The sequence below is a fragment of the Schistocerca serialis genome, chromosome 5 (genome assembly GCF_023864345.2).
Source record: "Schistocerca serialis cubense isolate TAMUIC-IGC-003099 chromosome 5, iqSchSeri2.2, whole genome shotgun sequence".
In the NCBI taxonomy this organism is placed as follows: Eukaryota; Metazoa; Arthropoda; class Insecta; order Orthoptera; family Acrididae; genus Schistocerca; species Schistocerca serialis.
The window spans coordinates 401,620,811-401,644,184 of NC_064642.1; the positions used below are offsets into that span (position 1 = coordinate 401,620,811).

Below are 23,374 nucleotides of genomic sequence, written 5' to 3' on the forward strand. Positions count from 1 at the left end.
CTGAGGCTGCAACTTCGCGAGTTATTGACGAAGTTTTGTGTGGATTGGACTTCTGTTTCACATACGTCGCCGACATGTTGGTGACATCATCATCCACAGAAGAACATGAAAGACATCTACGCATGGTTTTCCAAAGATTTGATGACTATGGAATCCTCATAAATCCAGCCAAATGCGTTATTGGGGCTAAGGAAGTGACATTCCTCGGATTTCGGGTTTCCGCGACCAGTATGTACCCACCAGCTGAGCGCATCACCGCACTCACAACTTACCCAGCTCCAAAAACAATGTGTGAATTGCATTGTCATCCGGGGATGATCAACTTCTACCATCGTTTCTTACCCCGAGCTGCTGAAGTCCAGGTACCACTCCATGCTACCCTCACTGGCCCCAAAGTGCGTGGCTCCACACCTGTCATGTGGACTGATGAATTGCAGACAGCATTTGAAGCCTGCCAGACAAGCCTCAAGCAGGCCACTCTCCTTGCGCACCCAATCGCCGATGCCCCGTTAGCCATTTTCTCAGACGCCTCATCCCGTGCTGTCAGCGCTGTCTTACAACAGAAGGTAAATGTGTGCTGGCAATCATTAAGTTTCTTCTCCAAGACCACGGAGAAACAGCGCTTTTGGCCACCATTTTACACTGAACTGCTAGCAGCCTATGAGGCAGTCAGAGACTTCAGATTCATGCTTTCACCATATACACAGATCATCGGCCATTGACTTTTGCATTTTCACAGCCAAGAAATAACTATCCCCCAGTGCAAATCAATCAACTAAATTTTATTTCGCAGTTCACAACAGACATCCGGCATATAAGCAGTTCGAAAAACGTCACTGCTGACACCTTGTCTAGAGTGGCGTCCGTGAGTTTTGCCGAACTAGCTGCAGCACAAAATGGCGATGAAGAGTTAAAGGACTTGCTCAAAGGCAAGACGGCTTTGCACTTGCGTCGCGTACCACTGCTACGTACTGAGGAGCTGCTATATTGTGACAAGTCAGCAGGCCGACAGCGGCCAAACGTACCTGCCCCTCTACGACAAAGGGCTTTCGATTCTCTACATGAACTCAGCCACCCAGGAATCCGCACTACGAGGGTACTAGTAACGCAGAATTTTGTGTGGCCTGATATACAGAGGGACTGCCGTACATGGACTCAGACCTGTGTTCCCTGTCAAAAGTGCAAAGTAACACGTCACCTGCAAGCTCCGCTAGGAAGATTTGACATCCCAGAGGCTCGGTTCTCACACGTCCACCTAGAAGTGGTAGGACCACTCCCAGTCGCCCGTAACTACCAGTACTGCCTCACAGCAATCAACAGGAATAGCAGGTGGCCAGAAGTATTCCCACTGGAAACACAGACAGCCGAGAATGTGGTGCGCACCTTCACTGGCGGTTGAATTTCACGTTTTGGCTGTCCCCAACAAGTAACACCCGAACACGGACGGCAGTGGGAAACGGACATCTTTGGTGCAATAGCCTGGTTGTATGGGATACACCTGACAAGAACTTCACCATACCACGCAGCCCCAAATGGCATTGTGGAGCATCTGCACCATTCCTTGAAGGCCGCCATAATGTGCCACATGACAATTCGCGGATTGACACCCTCCCGGTAGTGCTATTCGGAATGCGCAGCGCACTAAAAGAAGACCTACAGACATCTTCAGCAGAACTAGTGTATGGCGAACCCCTGCATCTACCAGGAGAGTTTTTCACACAACAAACTGGACCCCTGCACTCTACTCAAGATTTCCTCACAGAGATCCGCAGGCGAATTGAGGCCGTGAGACCAACTAGAACATCTGTGGATTCACTGCAGGTGGTAAGGACAGACAGACTTGTGAAGTAGTTCTGAATAAATTTTCTGAAAACTGTCTTCAGCAGTGAGTTCAACAACCCACAAGCAACAGAAATATTTTTAATCTTGTAGCTACAAACAAGCCTGAGCTTGACAGTGGCATTATGGAGAAAGGTACTAATGATTGTGATATCATCACAGTAACAATGGTTACTGAAGTTAATAAAGTCATCAAGAAGTCTAGACAAGTTTGTATACTGGAGTGGGCAGATCTACATCTACATACGTACTCTGCAAGCCACTGTGTGGTGGATGGCATGGGGTACTTGTACCACTACTAGTAACGAAAGAGGAGGAGATCAGTGTTTAATGTCCCATCAACAATGAGGTTATTAGAGATGCAGCACGAGCTTGACTTAGAAAGCATGGTGAAGGATCACCATCCATGCTCTTTCGAAGGAACCATCCTGGCACTTGCCATAAGCGACTTCAGAAAATCATGGAAAATCTAAATATCATAAATCAGCATGGCTGGACGCGGGTTTGAAACGTCATACTCCCAAATGCGAGTCCAGTGTGCTAACCACTGCACCACCTTGCCTGGTTCTACTAGTCATGCCATTTCTTTCCTGAGACATGGAAAAACAACTGTGTATATGCCTCTATATGAGCCCTAATTTCAATTATCTTATCTTTGTGGTCCTCAGGTGAAATGCATGTTAGCGGCTGTAGAATCACTTCGCAGTCAGCTTCAAATGCTGGTTCTCTAAATTTTCTCAATAGTGTTCCTCAAAAGGAATGTTGTCTTCCCTCCAGGGGTTACCATTTGAGTTCCTGAAGCATCTCAACAATACTTGGGTGCTGATCAAACCTACCAGTAACCAATCTAGCAATGTGCCTCTGAAGTGTTTAAGAGTTTTCATTTAATCAGACGTGTTGGGGATCCCAGACATTCAAACAGTCTTCAAGAATCGGTCACACAAGTGTTCGATATGCAATCTCCTTTACAGATGAACCACACTTTCCTAAAATTCTCGCAATAAACTGAAGTTGACCATCTGTCTTCACTATTACAATCCATTCATGTTTGTTCCATTTCAAACCACTTTGCAATGTTACACCTAGATATTTAATCGATGTGACTGTGTCAAACAGAATGATACCAGTGCTGTGTTTGAACATTACAGGATTGTTTTCCTACTCATCTGCATTAACTTATATTTTCTTGCCTGTAGATTTAGCTGCCATTCATCACACCAAGTAGAAATCTTGTCTAAGACATCATGAATCCTCCTACAGTCACTCAACAGTGATACCTTCCCATACATTACAGAATCACCAGCAAACAGCTACATTTATGTACACAGAGAATAATAGCAGTCCTACCACATTTCCCTGGGGCACTCCTGATATTACCCTTATCTCTGATGAACACTCAGCACTGATGACAACATAATGGGTTCTATTACTTAAGAAGTCTTTGAGCCACTCACATACCTGGGAAGTTATTTGGTATGCTTGTACCTTTGTTCACAGTTTTTGCTTTTCAGAAATCTAGGAATATGGAATCTACCTGTTGCCCTTTGTCCAAAGAGCTCCTTAGGGAAATAGCATTCAGGGCCAGAAAGGAAGCTAATGCGCATGTGGTATGTCTGCTGGGTGGCCTCACCTGAGATATGGAGGTGGCTTTGCCTGCTGCTGTTGGACTTGCAGTGCAGATGTCTGCAAGTTCTGGCTCACTTTGACACCAATAACATCTTTCACTTGGGTCCAAGACCATCTTCAGTTTATATGGGCAGCCAGCAGAACTGGTGAAGACTGCTGGCCTCATGCATGGGGCGCAAGCTGAGCTTGCCATCTCCAGCACTGTTCCCGCAGTTGATCCGAGTCTTTTGGTTTTGAGCCTAGTGAAGAGTCTCAACCAAGATTTATGGATTTGCATTATCGGGTGGAGAATTGTAGGATCCACTTTGATACGTCAGGGTTGCACTACACAAAGGCAGCAGCTACTCAGGTAAGCAGAATACTTGTGGAATGTACACAGGGAATATTAGGCTAGGCAGTAGTCGGTGTACTCTGATGAACACCAACTATTCAACACTCAGATAGTGAAATCAGCTTGCATTCAGAGTAAAGATACTTAGACTGTCAAAATTTTATCACTTATTTGTCAAAGTGTTTATAACGAAGTTCCCAAATTTACTAACCTGCAGGAAATTTGTAGGACTCAAGTTATTCTCGGGCATGAGAGCTGGCTGATACGCAAAGTAGAGAGCTATGAAGTGGTTAGCAAGTTATGGAACATATATTGGAAAGACAGAGTGGATGTCTCTATTGAGGTCAAATTTGAGTGTGGCTGTGAAGTTATCTGGACACGAAGGGCAAAATCAAGTTAGTTGTTGGATGTTTTTATCAGCCACTCGATTCCTCCATGACAGTTTTAATGTCACTGAACGCAAGCCTGCAGTCAGTAGCACAGAAATACCCAGATCATGCAGCATTAGCCGGAAGCAACTTCAACCTATCAAGTATAGACTGGGGCATCTATGGATAAATCACAGTGAGTATGAGCAGACAGGGTTGTGAAGTACTTTTGAGCATGTTTTCTGAAAACTGTCTTGAGTAGTTAATTTGCGAGCCCACATAAAATGGAAATATTTTAGACCCTGTTGCTACAAATATGCCTGACCTTATTGATGGTGTCAGTATAGTGAACATGATGTCATCATAGTGACAATGGTTACTACAATTAATAAATCAATTCAGAAGACTAGGAGAACATTTTTGGAAGGAAGAGCAGATAAGCATTCTAATTAGGAAATGAATGGCCATCATTTAGTTCCAGTATGATGGAGGTACATGAACTATGGCCAAAGTTTAAACAGACTGTAAGTCACCCTCTGGAGAAGCATGTGACAAGTAAGTGGATTAAGGACAGAAAAGACCCACTGTGGTTTAATAACAAAATTTGGAAAATGCTGAGGAAGCAAACATTGTTGCACTCTCGGTTCAAAAGAGAATGTGCAAATCATGACAGGCAAAAGTTATTAGATAGTCATGCATCTGTGAAAAGCTCAATGTGTGAAGAATACAGCAACTATCACTGTAATACCTTAGCAAAAGATCTTGCTGAGGACCTGAGAAAATTCTGGTACTATGTAAAAATCACTAGTACTACTTAAAATCACAAATTGGGTCGAAGGCTTCTACACAGTCACTTGTTCACCAGTCTGGTGTGGCAGTAGAAGACAGCAAAAGGAAAGCTGAAGCTTTAAATATCACATTTAAGAAATCATTCACTTGAGGATCGTACAAACACACCATCATTTGACCATTGTGCACACTCCCACACAGAGGACACAGTAGTAAATCTCCCTGGCGAAGAGAACCAACGGAAAGAGTTGAAAACAAATACGTCACCAGGTCTGGATGGAATCCCAATTTAGTTTTACAGTACTCTATGACACTGGCCCCTTACTTAGCTTGCATTTATTGCAAATCTCTTGCCCAATGTGAGGTCCCAAAAAAATGGTAAAAAGTGCATGTGATTCCTATGTGTAAGAAGGATAAAAGAATGGACCCAAAAAATAACAAACCGATATCCTTAACATTGGTTTGCCGAAGAATTCTTGAACATGTTCTCAGGTCAAATATAATAAATGTTCACAAATCAGCAAGCACTGCTTGTGCAAAAGTCAGCAATCAGCAGATGTTAGCATCCTACTTAAGACTATGAAAGGACATCATTTAGTTCCAATATGATGGACATAGAGGAATTACACACAAAGCTTGAACTAAACGTAAATCGCACTCTAGAGGCACACACACCAAGTAAATGGATTAGTGACGGAAAAGATCCACCACGGTTTAACAACAAAATTTGGAAAATACCAAGGAAACAAACTGTTGTACATTGGTTCAAATAATAAATACAGAAATGTTGACAGGCAGAGTTAGTAGAAATTCATGAGTCCATAAAAGGGTTAATGCATGAAGCATACAGCAACTTAAACCACAATATGTTGGTGAAAGATCTCACTGAGAACATGAGATAATTCTGGTTCTACATAAAATCACTAAGCAAGTTGAAAGCTTCTGTTCAGTCACTTGTTGACAAATCGAGTGTACCAATAGAAGATAGAAAAAGTAAAACTAAAGTTTTAAATTTTGCGTTTAAAAAATCATTAATGCAGGAGGATCATACAAACTTACAAGTATTTGACCGTCACACAGACTTCTGTGTGGAGGACATCTCTGGTGCTGCAAAGCAATAAAAGAGTTGCAAACAGGGTGGATGGAATCCCAATTCACATTTAGAGAGGTTGCTTTTCAGCACTGACCTTTGCTTAGCTTACATTTATCATGAATCCCTTGCCCATTTCAGAGTGACTCAAAAAAATGTGCAGGTGACTCCTAAATATAAGAAGGGTAAAAGAATGGACCCATAGCATTACAGACAAATGTTTTAAAAATCGGTTTGCTGCACAACTGTAAGTTCAATTATAATAAATTTCCTTGAGACAGAAAAGCTTCTGTCCACCAAGCAGTGCATATTTAGCAAGCACTGCTCATGTGAAATTCAGCTTGCTGTTTTCTCACATGATGTCCTGCAAACCATGGATGAAGGGCAGCAGACTGCATATTTTTAGATTTATGGAAGGCTTTCGACACAGTGCCCAACTGCAGAGTGTTAACGAAAGTCCGAGATATGGAATAGGTTCACAGATATCCGAACGGCTCGAAGACTTCTTAAGTAATAGAACACAGAACACTGTCCTGAATAGGGAGTGTTCACAACACACAAGCTTACTGTCAGGAGTACCTAAGGGAAGTGTGACAGGACTGCTCTTGTTCTCTATATACATACACGATAGGTAGGGTTAGCAGCAATCAGGGACTGTTTGATGCTGACACTGCAGTTCACAGGAAAGTGGTATCATTAAATAATTTTAGGATGACATGGGATGAATTAGACAGCATTTCTACTATGTGTGATTGAAGGCAGCTCGCTCTAAACATAGAAAAATGGAAGTTAATGCAAATGAGTAGGAAAAACAATTGTGTAATATTTGACTACAGTATTAGTGGTGTGCTGCTTGATGCAGTCATGGTGATTAAATATCAAAGCATAACACTGCAAAATCATCTGAAATTGAATGTGCATGTAAGGTCGGTAGTAGGGAAACTGAATGGTTAACTTTGGATTATTGGGAAACTTCTAGGAAACTACAGCTTGTCTATAAAGGAGACTGCATTTAGATCACTAGTATGACCCATTCTTGAGGTCTCCTTGAGTGATTTTGGAATCCCCACCAGGTTGAATTAATGGGAAATGTTGAACCAATCCAGAGGTATGCTGCTGGAATTGTTACTGGTAGGTTAGTCAACATGTAAGTAATTTTCCATGAATTAAAATGAGAATGCCTGAAGGGAAGATGATGTTATTTTCACAAAATACTACTGAGAAAATTTAAAGAACCATTGTTTGCAGCTGACTGCAGAATGATTCTACTGCTGCCAATTTGCATTTTGCCTAAGGACCCCAAAGAAAGGATGAGAGAAATTAGGGCTAGTACAGAAGTGCACTTGTAAGTAGAACAGGAAAAGGAATGACCAGTAGTGGTACAAAGTACCCTCTGTCATGCCCTGTACAGTGACTTGTGGAGTATGTATGTAGATTCTGATCACTGCTGAGAAAGTGTGCCTGGTCCTCCTATATTGCACTCCATGTTTTCCTATTTTGTCCTCCACCCCATTGGTTTTAACTGAACTTTGTATCTCCAGTTTCATATCTTTTGTAATTAAATGTTTTAATATTTTGATGAATCACTTTATCTTGTAATATTATACTTCAAACACCTATTTCAGAAATATGTTCTCATTTCTTTATTATGTTGAACTTTTAGACACCACTGTGTAACAGCAAATAAAAAATATTAACTAATGAACAGTTCACTGAAGCATTGCAATAAAAAGGGAAGACACGTCTGACACTGAAAATTTACTGACCACTAAAGTATCACTTGTTTCATCGAGAAGAGGCTCATTTCCACGAAACCACTGGAAATTTGGAAGAGGGTAGCAGGCAACTGAACACTGGAGTGTGAATGTTTCACCAACTACACAAACTGCTGGTCGTGGTTCATCTTCAATAATAGGAACATCTGGTAGCAACTCAACAGTGACATCATCTGTCCAACAGGAACCGTCTGGTGTCTCATCTTGTTTTATTACACACCTGTATTCACCTTCATGATGAAGTCTGAAAAATAAAGAAATGTTTACACTACAGGAGAACTTAGAAATACATTGCTTTATAGTATAAGTGTATAATTAACTTGCAATGGCTATAATAATTATAAAAATACATAGGATAAAATAATTATTTTAGAAAGGTTTACAACTGTACTAGAAACTCATTGCAGTTAGCAGCACTGTCAAACTAAATGACAGAGAAATTCTGAAATCGAAAATGGTTTTTTCTTTGTGTTTTGTTGTACTTGAAGTTTTTGCAAAAATTAGAATATATAAAGAGTTTTAGTTTTAAGTACTGCAGTACATAAGATGGAGACCCAAATATCACTTTGTATAACTTAAAATATTTGGCATTAAAAACTGAAATATGTAGGTATATTCTTTAGATTTGTTACTGCCATAGTAGTTAAATAATTATGGACAAAATTAAACAAGGGTGCAAGATTGCATGGTACAGAGAAATATGGAAATCCAAGAATCTAACATTTAATTGGAGCAGCAGAAGACATACCTTTCAAATAAACTCAAACAGAATTTTTGAAAGATATCAAGAGGACAGGATCATTAAGTAAGTGGAAACCAATCTGATATATAGCTAAAGGCAATTACTATCAATGTTAAAAACTTAACACATGTTGTTGTTGTGGTCTTCAGTCCAGAGACTGGGTTGATGCAGCTCTCCATGCTACTCTATCCTGTGCAAGCTTCTTCATATCTCAGTACCTACTACAACCTACATCCTTCTGAACTTGTTTAGTGTATTCATCTCTTGGTCTCCCTTTACAATTTTTACCCTCCACACTGCCCTCCAGTACTAAATTGGTGATCCCTTGATGCCTCAGAATATGTCCTACCAACCAATCCCTTCTTCTAGTCCAGTTGTGCCACAAATTTCTCTTCTCCCCAATTCTGTTCAACACCTCCTCATTAGTTATGTGATCTACCCAACTAATCTTCAGCATTCTTCTGTAGCTCCACATTTCGAAAGCTACTATTCTCTTCTTGTCTAAACTATCTATCGTCCACGTTTCACTTCCATACATGACTATACTCAATAAAAATACTTTCAGAAACGACTTCCTGACTCTTAAATCTATACTCGGTGTTAACAAATTTCTTTTCTTCAGAAACGCTTTCCTTGCCATTGCCAGTCTACATTTTATAACCTCTCTACTTCGGCCATCGATAGTTATTTTGCTCCCCAAATAGCAAAACTCCTTTACTACTTTGAGCGCCTCATTTCCTAATCTTATTCCCCCAGCATCACCTGATTTAATTCGACTACATTCCATTACCCTCATTTTGCTTTTGTTGACGTTCATCTTATATCCTCCTTTCAAGACACTGTCCATTCTGTTCAGCTGCTCTTCCAGGTCCTTTGCTGTCTCTGATGGAATTACAATGTCCTTGGCGAACCTCAAAGTTTTTATTTCTTCTCCATGGATTTTAATTCCTACTCCCAATTTTTCTTTTGTTTCCTTTACTGCTTGCTCAATATACAGATTGAATAACATCGGGGATAGGCTACAACCCTGTCTCACTCCATTCCAGACCACTGCTTCCCTTTCATGCCCCTCAACTCTTATAACTGCCACCTGGTTTCTGTACAAATTGTAAATAGACTTTCGCTACCTGTATTTTACCCCTGCCACCTTAAGAATATGAAAGAGATTGTTCCAATCTACATTGTCAAAAGCTTTCTCTAAGTCTACAAATGCTAGAAACATAGGTTTGCCTTTCCTTAATCTATTCTCTAAGATAAATCGTAGGGTCAGTATTGCCTCACATGTTCCAACATTTCTATGGAATCCAAACTGATCTTCCCTGAGGTCGGCCTTTACCAGTTTTTCCATTCGTCTGTAAAGAATTCGTGTTAGTATTTTGCAGCCGTGGCTTATTAAACTGACAGTTCGGTAATTTCCACATCTGTCAGCACCTGCTTTCTTTGGGATTGGAATCATTATATTCTTCTTGAAGTCTAAGGATATTTCACCTGTCTCATACATCTTGCTCACCAGATAGTAGAGTTTTGTCATGGCTGGCTCTCCCAAGGCTATCAGTAGTTCTAATGGAATGTTGTCTACTCCGGGGGCCTTGTTTCGACTTAGGTCTTTCAGTGCTCTGTCAAACTCTTCACGCAATATCATATCTCCCATATCGTCTTCTTCTACCTCCTCTTCCATTTCCATGATATTGTCCTCAAGAACATTGCCCTTGTATAGACCCTCTATATACTCCTTCCACCTTTCTGCTTTCCCTTCTTTGCTGAGAACTGGGTTTCCATCTGAGCTCTTGACATTCATGCAAGTGGTTCTTTTTTCTCCAATGGTCTCTTTAATTTTCCTGTAGGCAGGATCAATCTTACCCCTAGTGATACATGCTTCTGCATCCTTACATTTGTCCTCTAGCTAACCCTGCTTAGCCATTTCGCACACTTATTTGCTATCATTATTTAACTCTTAATTTAGTATATTTTGTATTATCTGCTATTGACTTTCAGATGGGATAATCTTGAAATAGTGTCAGAAAACTTATGCTGTGCTGGTTATTCAGATTATTTTCATGATCAGAGAGGCGATTTTGTTCTGTAGGATGTTTAGAAATGCTGAATAGCTTCTTTCGTATTTGCATCTCTTAATGTGTCCTTTACACTAAACCTTTACATTTACGTATGATTTGCTCAGTGCATTGACTTTTACAGGACTGTTTCACTGGTGCAACAGTCACTGAAGTGATGACAAGTTTAGGGCATTTTCATTTCAATATAGCTGTTTGTACATCTGAAATGATCTCTCAATTAAAAAATTAATTTTTATGTCTAGCCTAGACGAAAACACACAAATTAAAAAATACTTACTCAAAGTTTTCCACTGTAAGTATGTTGCTTGTTCCAAAACTCAATGCCTCATTGTTAAAAAACCACTGGTATGATTTTGGAGGAGGAAAGCCGACAGCATTACACTGTAATTCAAGTGTATCTCCATAACTGACTCTTACTACATCACATCCATTTCCCGGTTGTCTTGTGACAATCAGAGGTTCTAAAGAAACATTAAAAGAGAACATTCAATGTATAACATTAACATACACCAAACTAGTATGTAAAAGGTGTGATTTTAAAACAAAACTCTACTCTAGTTCCATCCTTAGTTCTGACACATTACACACAGCAGCTTTGATAATAGCACATGAAAAGGGGAAACAGAACGCATGTGCTTTGTATTCATCTAGCTGCCCATCTATGAAAAATAATATGAAAAACTTTGAGAAACTTGCTATGGACAAACACACAACAAAATTACAGAGTCCTAAGTAAAATATAACACCCATCTACTAAAAAAAATACAAGCACAACAAAGCAGATTCATATACCGTAGAGTTGGTAATGCACAGTATGAGCAAATGAAATCATCTGATCACACAGTTGTTCATAAACATAAACAGTAAGGATATGGAAAAATTCTGAAGATGTAAGTGAAGAAAAAGTAAGAGGTGAACAAAACTATAGACAAGAAGACAGCAACATAATTGTTGGTGAGAGGATTAGCAGGTGGGGGTGCATTAAACAGCAATGTCTTGAGACAGAGCAGATGTGGAGTTTTAGGGAATGGAAATGACAGAAAAGAGGAATCTGAAAATGCCATGAGGATTAGAAAACAGGATTAGAAAACAATTTCAAGTAAACACCAGAAGTAGTTATGAGAATAAAGGCAAAATTTATCAGCCTGACAATGAAATATTATGTTTCCTAGGGCAATGTAGTTGGTGGTGGTGGTTAGTGTTTAACGTCCCGTTGACAACAAGGTCATTAGAGACGGAGCGCAAGCTCGGGCTAGGGAAGGATTGGGAAGGAAATCGGCCGTGCCCTTTCAAAGGAACCATCCCGGCATTTGCCTGAAACAATTTAGGGAAATCACGGAAAACCTAAATCAGGATGGCTGGAGACAGGATTGAACCGTCGTCCTCCCGAATGTGAGTCCAGTGTGCTAACCACTGCGCCACTTCACTCGGTGGCAATGTAGTTCTCCACTAAGTTGATGAACATTCTCCAACATTTTGCCAGTGATTACATTCAATTTATATGGCGCAACTCTGGAAGTTCTGCAAAATATTCACAATAGCTGTCAGAGCATCATCTGGGATTCGAACTGTTGTCCAGCCACAGATTGCTTTGGATATGGGAGCAGGTAGAAGTCAGCACGCTAACTCTGGTAAGCAGAGGGTATTTTGGAAAATAACTAACACAAATACCACAGTGGTTGTTGCTGCTGCTAGACCTGTGTAAGCCTACTGCAGTGACTGCAGTTTAATTCATGGTGCGAAGTATGCACTTATACTTCATCCATAGTTACAAATTGGTGAATAAATACACTTTTTGGTAGTCCAAACCAACAGTAAAATTTCTTTTCCCCATTTTATTTCAGTCAGTGTTCAACAGATGCACCTCAAATTTAGCATAGCACTTTCTCATTGCAAAATGTGTTATGCCCTTTTCTCTGATACGACAATCTGTCTGCTATTTCATATACCTTTACTCAATGATTGTCCATCAGAAGGAACTGTTGAAATCGAGACAGCAGTATCCTAATAAGCCTTCACCAAACATGGATAAATGTTTGTTCTGGATAAACTGTGTGAAACAAAGAATTTGATCACAGCAGGATATTTCAGTTTATCTGTTTTCTTCTACCCTTCCCAGAAAGAGATACAAATTCAGGTATTTTTGCAATACATGATTAATTATTGTTGCACAAATTCTCTATGGAGATGTCCCTCAGTAACAGAACATTACAATTGCCATTATCTATAGCAAGCTTTCCCAGCTCAACTGCCTGCCAGTAGTTTGTTTGGTACCCAGGGGCACAGCTGGGCAAGCTCTGAAGCAGATGCAGACAGGCAGCTGGGCCATAGTATACATGCTCATACTGCACTGGCTGAGTGCATGTGGGCAGCACTGGCAAACTGACTTGCCCACGCACGGAACATGTGCAAAAGGTTTGCCTGGCAGTTCACTTATACCAGCTGCCTGAGGGTGACTTGAGTGGTGCTGTGGCCTCATGGAGCAGTGTTACAGCAGGATGAGCTACAGGATGCACCAAATCTAGGAATCATTCCGTAAATTACGAAGTATATCTTTCACAAACAGAAATTAATGTTACTTTTCAGTGAACAGGATTTAAAATACACATATTCAGCTGAGCAGGTTTCACACCCTGTTTTCTCAGCAGAACTACTAATCAGCTTCTTGAAGACTTTTTTTTTTTAAGATATTAATGGCAATGGTCTTGGGGTAGATGAACTCACTGGGAAAAATATTATTCACCCCCTTACAAGAGCACACTGATCACTCTGGAGCACTGTACATGGTGTACAACTGGTACCAGGTGGTCACATGACCATTTACCACTGAAATAAGTCATCACCCTGCAGTAGCATGTATGAGCCAGTCAATTATATGGAATCAGCGTAATAAGATAGGTTGACATGGAGATGTGACAGAATGGTGGAAAGGGGCTACAGTGGAACCTCGCTTAATGAGCACCTCCAATAATGCACAATTCACATAACAAGCAAAACAAATTGTAAAAAAATGACTTGCTTAATGAGCAATGTTTTGTATAATGAGTGACAATGATTTAGTGTGACATCATGAGCCATTTGCATGCAACGAGGGAAATGTTCAACAATATGAACACCCAGAATGAGATTTTCACTCTGCAGCGGAGTGTATGCTGATATGAAACTTCCTGGCAGATTAAAACTGTGTGCCGCACCGAGACTCGAACTCGGGACCTTTGCCTTTCGTGGTCAAGTGCTCTACCAACTGAGCCACCCAAGCACGACTCACGCCCCATCCGAAAACCTTTCATTTGTCGGCAGTGGCATATGAACAATGCCTTTAGTAGGTACTGCAGTCTGGGTTTAGCGTTCTTTCTGATAGATGCTTCAAAGTGAGTGACAAGAGTATCTAAGCAATGGTTTCCTACTCTTGACAATGTCAAAATGTTGCTCCTTATATGGATACATGAAAAGCTATTGCAAGGCGACACTATTAATGAGAACATAATTTGTGTGAAGGCGAGAATGATTTTCGCCGATCTTGATAAGAAGACACCAAGATTATCAGCAGCCAAAGAAGTGTTTAAGGGAAGCTGTGAGTGGTTCGAGAAGTTTAACAGAAGAACTGGGAACCACAGCATTGTGAGGCATGGTGGAGCAATCAGCTTTGACACAAAGGCAGCAGAGAATTTCATCAGCAACTTCAAGAAGCCGTAGATTCTGAGAGTTATCTGCCACAGCTGCTTTTTAATTGTGACAAGACGCCCTATCCTGGAAAAAGATGCTGAAGTGTATCTTTCAAACAGCAGAGGAGAATGCACTGTCTGGTCACAAGTCAATGAAAGACAGTCTCACACTGTTATTATGGCCAATGCTAGTGGCGATTGGAAAATTAAACCGCTGCTTGTGTACCATTCAGATGAATCTGTTGCTCCATGTCTGGCTTGTTATGGACAATGCTCCTGCCCATTTTTGTGGCCTACGAGACCACCTTCTTGAAGAATTTCAATTTAACAAGTTCCAATTTCTGCCTCCCAACACCACTCTGTTACTCACGCCTATGGAGCAGCAGATTATTTCTAACTTTAGGAAGTTCTGCACTAAAGCTCTCTACAAGCACTGCTTTGAGTTGACTAAAGATATAAATCTTGCTGTGAGGGAGTTTTGGAAATAACACTTCAACATCGTCATCTGTGTCAAGATGATCGAAAAGGCATGGGAAGGGGTTACCATGAGAACTCTCACTTATGCTTCGAAGAAGCTTTGGTCAGATTGCATTGTCAAATGTGATTCAGAGGCATTCAAGTCAGTACCTGTGAAACCTCTGTCTTTGGCCAATAGCACGGGACTAGAAGTGGATAACAATGATGTCAATGAGGTTGTGGAAGATCATACCCAAAAAATGATTACTGAAGAGCTTACGGAGTTGCAGTGTGTTTCACAGCAGGAAGTTGTGGAGAGGAGTCCTTCAGATGAGGAGGAGGGGAGGAGGAGGAGGAGGCGGTTACAGCAAAGCAGCAATCTTCTAGCACAATAAGAGAAATGCCGAAAACATGGGAATTGATTGCATCGTACATTGAAAATCATAACCCCAATAAAGCAGTGTCTACGAGTGTTACAAATTTATTTGACAATAATGCTGCGTCGCATTTTCACCAAAGTTGAAGTGCCGGAAGAAACAAATGACTAGATAGCTTCCTAGTAAAAAAGAATTAGTTGTGTATCATGAATAATAAAGTACACATAATACTTTATGTATAATTATCTTTGAATAAATGGCATGAATAAGATAAAACTTTTACTACTTTTTCTGCATAGAATGCTTTATTGTATTTTACATTAATTTGTATGGGATAAATTGTTTCACTTAATGAGTGTTTTACACTATGATTAAGATTATGGAACAAATCATGCTCACTATGCGAGGTTCCACTGTATTGTGCCGGGACGTACACTTGACCAAACCATGAAAGATTTTTCCCAATTTATTGGTGTATCCAATGTGTACACAAGGAATGGCACAAACGGCATAACAGCAGTGGTTGTAAAAATATCTTAACTGACCAGGATCCGAGAAATCGGCCACACCTTGTCAATAACAAACAATTTCAGACCTGACAAAAAATGCTGCTGTCAACGAATGCAAGTTCATGTCAATCAGTTTTTGAGAGAACATTGAGAAGGGAACTACATGCAATGGACATCTGGAGTCAGATACTTCGCAAAAGGCCATTTCTCACAGTGGAGCATAAAGCTGTACATCGTCTATGTGTCAAATAACACATGAACTGGACAGCAGCTGCTGGAGGCATGCCACATTGTCTGACAAATTGTGGTTTTGCCATTCCTGACCCCCTCCCCCCTCCCCCACCCAAATGATTTGGTGTTGAGGACACCAAATGCCCAATGAAGGATTTAATCTACAGCGTGTGAAGGGCGTAGTTTGGCTGGAGGAATTTTCATTTGGACAATAAATTGCACCCATTATTCAAGTTACCATGAACTTGAATGACTGTTTATTTCAATCTTTTCAGTGACTGAATGTTACCCTTTCTTCAATGACTTCGTGATGAGTATGCTGTGGACACTCCCTTGTTCTAAGATCACAACAGCTGTGTCCACAGGACAACACACAAATACCAAGTATTTGGATATCCTGTTGCACCTCGACTGTCTACTAAATCAGCCAACCTTAAATGACAGAAAATGTCTGGGACCATTTGGAACAGCAGATAAAATCTAACAATAAGTATACTCTCAATCTAAACATCAACGAGTGGCTGCAGCTGGATATGACACAAATGAAGATACCTGTGGACTCCCTTGCTCGCCAAATTGAGGCAATTATCAGGAGTGGGTAAAAAATGGTAGCTGAATCCTTTTATTGCCCACTAGACTCGTCTCCTTATGTAACCAAAAATGTCAAAGAGAACCTCACTTTGCTCGTACATAAGTCCCCCAACTATATTGTAATTATCGGTGGAGACATTAATCAACCAACAAACAATTGGGAAATTACAGTTTTGATAGTGATGGGAGTGATAAGACACTGTGTGAAACATTATTGAAAACTACCTAGAATAGATAGACTGGAACCCCACTCATGATGGAAATATATTGGAGCTAATGGCGACAAATAGACCTGACGTCTTTCAGGATGTCCACATCGAAACTGACATCAATGATTATGATGTGGTCTTGTGGCAATAATGATTATCAAAGTACAAAGGACAATTAAAACTAGCAGAAAGATTAATACGTTCAGTGAACTAGATAAAAAAATCAGTAGTGTCATATCTCAATGAGGAACTCAAAACTTTCAGTGCAGGGTGGGAGCGTAGATGAACTATGGTTCAAGTTTAAAACAATAGTTGACCACATGCTGAATAGATATGTACCCAATAGAGCCATTCATAATGGTAGGGACCCTCCATGGTACAGTCACTGTAAAGAAACAGCTAAATGAACAGAGATTACTGCATAATAGGTGTAAAACAAAGTCTAGGGCTATAGATAGAGGGAGGCTGAGTGAAACACATTTGGCTGTCAAGGGAGCAATGCGTGAAGCCTTCAATAACTACCATAGCAGAATACTGTATTGTCAAATGGTCTTTCACAAAACCCAAAGAAATTCTGGTCATATATAAAGGATGTTAGTGGTGCCAAAGTTGATGGTCAGTCCCTAGTGAATGAGACAGGGACTGAAACCGAGGGTAGCGAAGCAAAAGCTGAAGTGCTCCTTTACCAAGAAAAACCCAGGAGAATTGCCCAAATTTGATCCTTGTACCACAGAAAATATGAATGAAATCAGTACCACAGAAAATGTGAATGAAATCAATATTACTGGCAGTGATGTTGAGAAAGAGCTGAAATCATTAAAATTGAACTAAGCTCCAGGACCCAATGGAATCCCAATCTGATTCTATATTGAATTTGCAGCTGACTTAGCCCCTCTTCTAACTACAACGTGTCATAGATCCCTCAAACAAAAAAAAAAAAACCATGTCCAGTAGTTGGAAGAAAGCACAGGTCACACCTGTATACAAGAAGGTTAGTAGAAGTGATCCACAAAACTATCATCCAATATCTTTGACACTGATCTGTAGTAGAATCTTAGAACATATTCTGAGCTCAGTCATAATGATGTCCCCCATGCCAACCAGCACGGATTCTAAAAACATCAATCATGTGGAACCCAACTCACACTTTTCTCACACGACATACTGAAAGCATTGGATCAAGGCAGTCATGTAGGGGCTGTATTCCTTGGTTTCAGTAAGCACTTGATGCAGAATCACATCTACACTTCTTGTCAAAAGTTCAATCACATGGGGTATCAAGCTAAAGTCATGACTGGACAGATCTTTTTGGTAGGGAGGACACAGCATATTACCTTTGTACAGTCCTAAAGCGTTGACTGCACATCGACCAGTGCAGGGCCATGAAAAGGCATCAAGACAGTGCTGACCCACACACCAGTGGAAAGAACAGGCAGTGTCACACCAGGAATACAGAGTTCAGCGACCCTGTCAACACTGACTTAACCAGCCACCCATTGCTGGTCGGGCCCCGTTCTCTGGCACACTCCGAGAGCATCAGAGCTGCATAATACAAGGTTATATTTAGCCTGTGTTCTGTGAGTAGTAATAATGTGTAAAAGTATTTGCATGTATGAGGTACTCGAAGCACATCAAGCCACCTCATAGCAAGAAGTTAAATTATGTTTCTTTCCTTTCTAGCAATAAAGTGTTCTATTAATCTGCACGTGTTACATATAAATCATTTTGGATTCCTGCCACCAGCCATTGCATCTTCTCTCCCTCCTTGTTTGTGTCAGTGCTGACTCCCACAGTAGCCAACACAACATCTGGCGATGAGGATTACAGAACCTGTGCTGCCTTCACTCTTTGCCTCTTCTTCACAGCACATCACTAATATTTCCCTCTTTCCTTTCAGAGGAAAATTGCTATTAACTGTTTTTTTTTTCCTTGCTAGTCACAGCACTTCTGCTACTTGTGTATCTGCATCGCTTTTCATCAATACGTTGCAGCACTTCTCTTATTAAGAGGACCTCTAACCTGCCTCCTACACCACCTATGCCTATGCCCCCAGCTGCTGCTGGCTTTGATCTAATGCAATTTATTCACTTTCAGAACCGTTAAATGTCGCAGTTGATGATGGCAGTCCAGTAGCTCATTAACGCACAAGTTGCTGCTGCATCATCTCCACCACAACATCCAGCCACATCGATGGCACCACCTCCATGCATTCCGAGCTTTCAATCAACACCAAGAGAAGTGGAATGAGTGGTCGCTCAGTTCAATGCTCACTGTGCTACAAATCAAGTGCAAAGTACAGTGAAACTTTCTTGTTTCTTGTCAATAGCTGGCACAGGAGTTTACTGCCTTGCTCCGAAGTTATTCCCGACCAGTAGGTCAGAGTTGCTGGTTTTTGATGATTTAGTTTCTGCCTTCATTAAGTATTAAGTATTTAGAAGATCAGGTACAGGTTGCTGCAGCTCATTAATAGTTCTTTCGATTGCAGAAAATGCCAGAACAGACATACCATAAGTGGATTACTGAACTTAATGGTTTGACACGACTGTGTCCTTTTCAATATAGCTGTGGACAATACTATACTGACGCTATGATTTATGCTGCAATTATGTGCAATGTGCCAGACAGTAGGATTCATGAACAAATTCTCAAACATTCTGATCCTTCTTTGAAACAAGTGTTACAAATTAGTGAACGTCAGACTTGTGTCCTTGTACCATGGACACGTAGCTCCCATTTGTAGTGCAACACAAAGTGGCAAACAGGTAAGGCCTGGCGACCCACTACCACATGCAAACAGGCTATCACACCATGGACAGAGTAAACAGGCATCAACACGTGTGTCTGCTGTGAAATCATGTCCTCGCAGCTTTGCCATGCATAAAAGACAAAACTGCCATTTGCAGAATGTGACCTGTTATTCTTGTGGAAGGTCATGTACAGTCAGCGTGCTTGTGACAGGAAAGGAACTCTACTCACATTCGCTCTTGTAAGTGCAGAGCAACTTCTCAATCAGTGAATGTAGTTTTTCCTACAACAGCTACCAACACTAGTAATGACCAGATTCAGGATGTGCCTTCACCCTGTCCAAGTGCTATGTAATGGAAGTCAAACTGTTTGTGTACTTAGGCACTAGCGGACGCTGTGTGTGACTTCAGTTACACACTGGTACTTCCGCTAAATTGCTTAATCATGACCAGTTGGGCTCACCACAGTTGATAAAATTTTGCATGCAATTTACTGCATATAACGGTCAGGACATTCAGCTGCTTGGCACATGTAGTCTACCTGCTACATTCCAGTCTCACACCAGAACGGTGACATTTACAATTTTGCATTTGTGAGACTGTGAAAACATTTTTGGGTTAGATTCATTTGATTTGTTTGATCATAATATTCAGGACCATGTACTTTCTGTTTCTGCTTTCAACCCAAATGACAGTGTTACTCAATCGATTGGGGAGTTTCATGATTTATTTTCTGAATGATTTGGCAGAGCAAATAATTTTGCGGCACAAGTTATAATGAAAGGCAATGTGCAACCTAAGTTTTTTTGAGCACGTTCTGTCCTCCATGCATGCAGAGACTAAGTTGCATGTGAACTTAAAAGAATGCCAAGACAATGGTGTTATTGCTCCTATCCAGGCTAGTCAATGGGCTTCTCCCTTAGTAATCTTATCAAAGCCATCTGGAAGACTTCCTCTTTGTGCTGACTTTAAATCCACTGTAATTCCAAAAACAATAACTGATACTTATCCATTGCCTCCCCTGAGGAACTAATGCAGGCAGCTATTTTTCAAAAACTGACTTACGCGATACTTATTTGCAAATTCCACTAGATGAGAAGTCTCAGAAGGTGTTTGCAGTCAACACACATTTAGGGTTGTTCAAATTTTTGCATTTATCCTTTTGCAGCACTTCTGTGTCATCCATATTCCAATGCTACTTGGAACAGCGTACTGCAAAAGTTCCATTCTGCTCATATTACTTGGATAATATTGTGGTATCAGGACGTATACTGGAGGAACATATCAGTAATCTTCGTATGCTTCCTCAAGTACTTTCAGCTGTAGGTTTAAAGTGTCTCCTGGACAAATGCACCTTTTTCCAAATTGAAATTGAGTACTTGGGTCATGTTCTATATAGCCAAATACTTGGCCATCTGGGACCTCACTGCCCCACAGAACATGACAGAACCACAGTCAGTCAGTTCTCAGGAAGATGAAATACTGCTTAAAAATGCCTCGCTAAGCCTGTGGTTATGGCAGTGGACAGTTCTTCGCATGGGATCGGAACTGTGCTCTCGCACAGATTTGGTACACAGGACAGGTTAATTGCTTTCACTTCCAAATTACTGACCAAGACTCAATGCAACCATTCACAAATCGAGAAGGAAGTGCTCGCTATTACCTGTGGCAAGACAAAGTTTCACCATTATCTGTTTGGTCAGAAGTTTTACCTAGTGACGGACCATGAGCCACTTCAGTCCTTGTTTCATTCGTCCTCATCTGTTCCGCCACACAGTGCTCAGAAGCTGAAACACTGGGCTTTGTTATTGTCACTGTTTCAGTGCAAAATATGGTATTGGCCCACATCAAAGCACACAAATGCTGACGCTCTTTCTCACCTTCCTGTTGGCCCTGATACTGACTTTGATGCCACACCCACATCTTCTTGTCAGATTGATGTGCAGAACACTGAACTTTCACAGACTTTTCCATTCCACTATAGAAAAATTGCACAGGCCACAAAGAAGACCCTGACTTGAACCTTTTCTTGCACTACATTCGTACCACTCGGTCTCGTTCAGTGAAAAATATTCAGAATTACTTTGTGCTTCAATATTTTGCTCATTGGTATAGCCTTCCCACCTAGCACAGTGTGATTTTATTGCAAAATGACTCTGGACAATCACATGTGCTTATTCCTAAAGTGTCGCAAAAAGATGTGTTGCGATTGCTCCACCAAGGACACTAGGAGTTGTATGTACAAAATAGTTAGCAATCCAGCACTGTACTTGGCTGGGCATAGATGTCCACATTGAGCTGTTGATGTCACAATGTCACACTCGTGCTGAAAATCTATAAGGCCCGCAGCAAATGTTTACAGCTTCGCTGAAGTCTCAATCGCCATGGCAATAAGTGCATACTGACTTTCTGGTCCCTTTTGGAAAACTCATTCACTTATTGTTGTGGACTCTTTTAAGTACAGTGCCAATGAACTCTAAAACACTGGGTAGTACCATTCAGGCTTTGCCAGCTATAATTTGCTAGAAAGGTTTACCTGAAGTGTTGGTTGCAGACAATGGACCACAGTTTACAGCTAAGGATTTTGAACAGTTTTGCACAGTCAATGGTATCACTAATCTTACAAGTGCTCTGTTTCATCCTCAGTTGAATGGAGAACCTGAAGAATTTGTGTGTATGTTCAAGCAACAGATGAACAAACTACGTGCCTCCCACACACAGGAGCAATTGCTGCTGCTCCTCCTCACCAGGTACCACTCCCAGCCCCATGACAGTCCATCACCAGCAGAGCTTCTACATGGCCGCCGACACTGAACACTGCTCCAGTTGCTGCACCCAATGCAGTGCATGGTGTGTCCTATGCTCTGCAGGTATATCATTGTGACTAATGATTTCATTCTTTCCAGAGTTTCTGTTCGTACCAGGCACTGGGAAAGAGGAATGATTCTTCAAAATTTGTTTTCTTGCATGTATTTGATTCAAGGTCCGGCTTGGTTGCTGTGCTGCCATCAGAAACAGATCTGTGCTTGTTGATTGCAAGATTCTTCTACAGATCCCTAGTTGCGGCTCCCAGTTCTCACAATACCCAGATTCCTGACTCCTTTCACCTACCCCCCCCCCCCCCCCTACCCTCCCAATTGTCATATGGTTCCCTACACGACAACAGTGAGGCATTTTGGGGAAAGAGGAGTATGCAGTGCTAAAGGATCAACTGTACACCAACCACTACAGTGCAGCAAAACAGCATTAAGAAGGTGGTGACCTGTGCACCAATGGAAAGATCAGGCAGTGCCACATATCCAGTGTCAGTTCGGTCACAGACTCAGACTTTGAGAGCATCAATACTGCATTATAGGAAGATGATCCTTAGCCTACATTCTGTGACAAGTTGGGGTTGTTTGGGGGAAGAGACCAAACAGTGTGGTCATTGGTCTCTGTCCTTTGTTGTTTGTGTCAATGCTGACTCCCACAGTAGCTGATGACACAACAATCTTGGACGGAGAGCCATCTTCAGATCTATAAGTAACTTCCGGGTGTGCCCCGTGGGAAGTGTGTTGGGACCCTTGCTGTCATGTTGTACATTAATAACCTTGCAGAAAATATTAATAACAACTTCGGACTTTTTGCAGATGCAGTTATGCATAATAAAGTACAGTCTGAAACAAGCTCCATAAATATACAAACAGATCTTGATAAGATTTCAAAATGATGCAAAGACTGGCAACTTGTTTTAAATGTTTAGAAATATTAAATTGTGAACTTCATGGAATGAAAAAACATAGTATCCTATTACTATAATATCAATGAGTCACAGTTGGAATCGGCCAACTCATAAAAATACCTGGGTGCAATACTTTGTAGGGATATGAAATGGAATGATCACATAGGCTAAGTTGTGAGTAAGGCAGGTGGTAGTCTTTGGTTTATTGGTACAATACTGGGGAAGACCAGTCAGTC

At 41.0% G+C, this 23,374-nt stretch overlaps 1 protein-coding gene across 2 annotated transcripts in view; it reads right to left on the reverse strand.

Moving 5' to 3' along the window:
• LOC126482398 (mucosa-associated lymphoid tissue lymphoma translocation protein 1 homolog) overlaps positions 1 to 23,374 on the reverse strand; it is a 130,744-nt gene that overhangs the window by 83,138 nt on the left and 24,232 nt on the right. For both annotated transcript variants that reach the window (XM_050106511.1, XM_050106513.1), the window contains exons 3-4: positions 10,913 to 11,096; positions 7,810 to 8,062 (exon numbers count right to left, since the gene is read on the reverse strand). In XM_050106511.1, the coding sequence (XP_049962468.1) occupies positions 7,810 to 8,062; positions 10,913 to 11,096 (437 nt within the window). The remainder of the gene's footprint in view (positions 1 to 7,809; positions 8,063 to 10,912; positions 11,097 to 23,374) is intronic.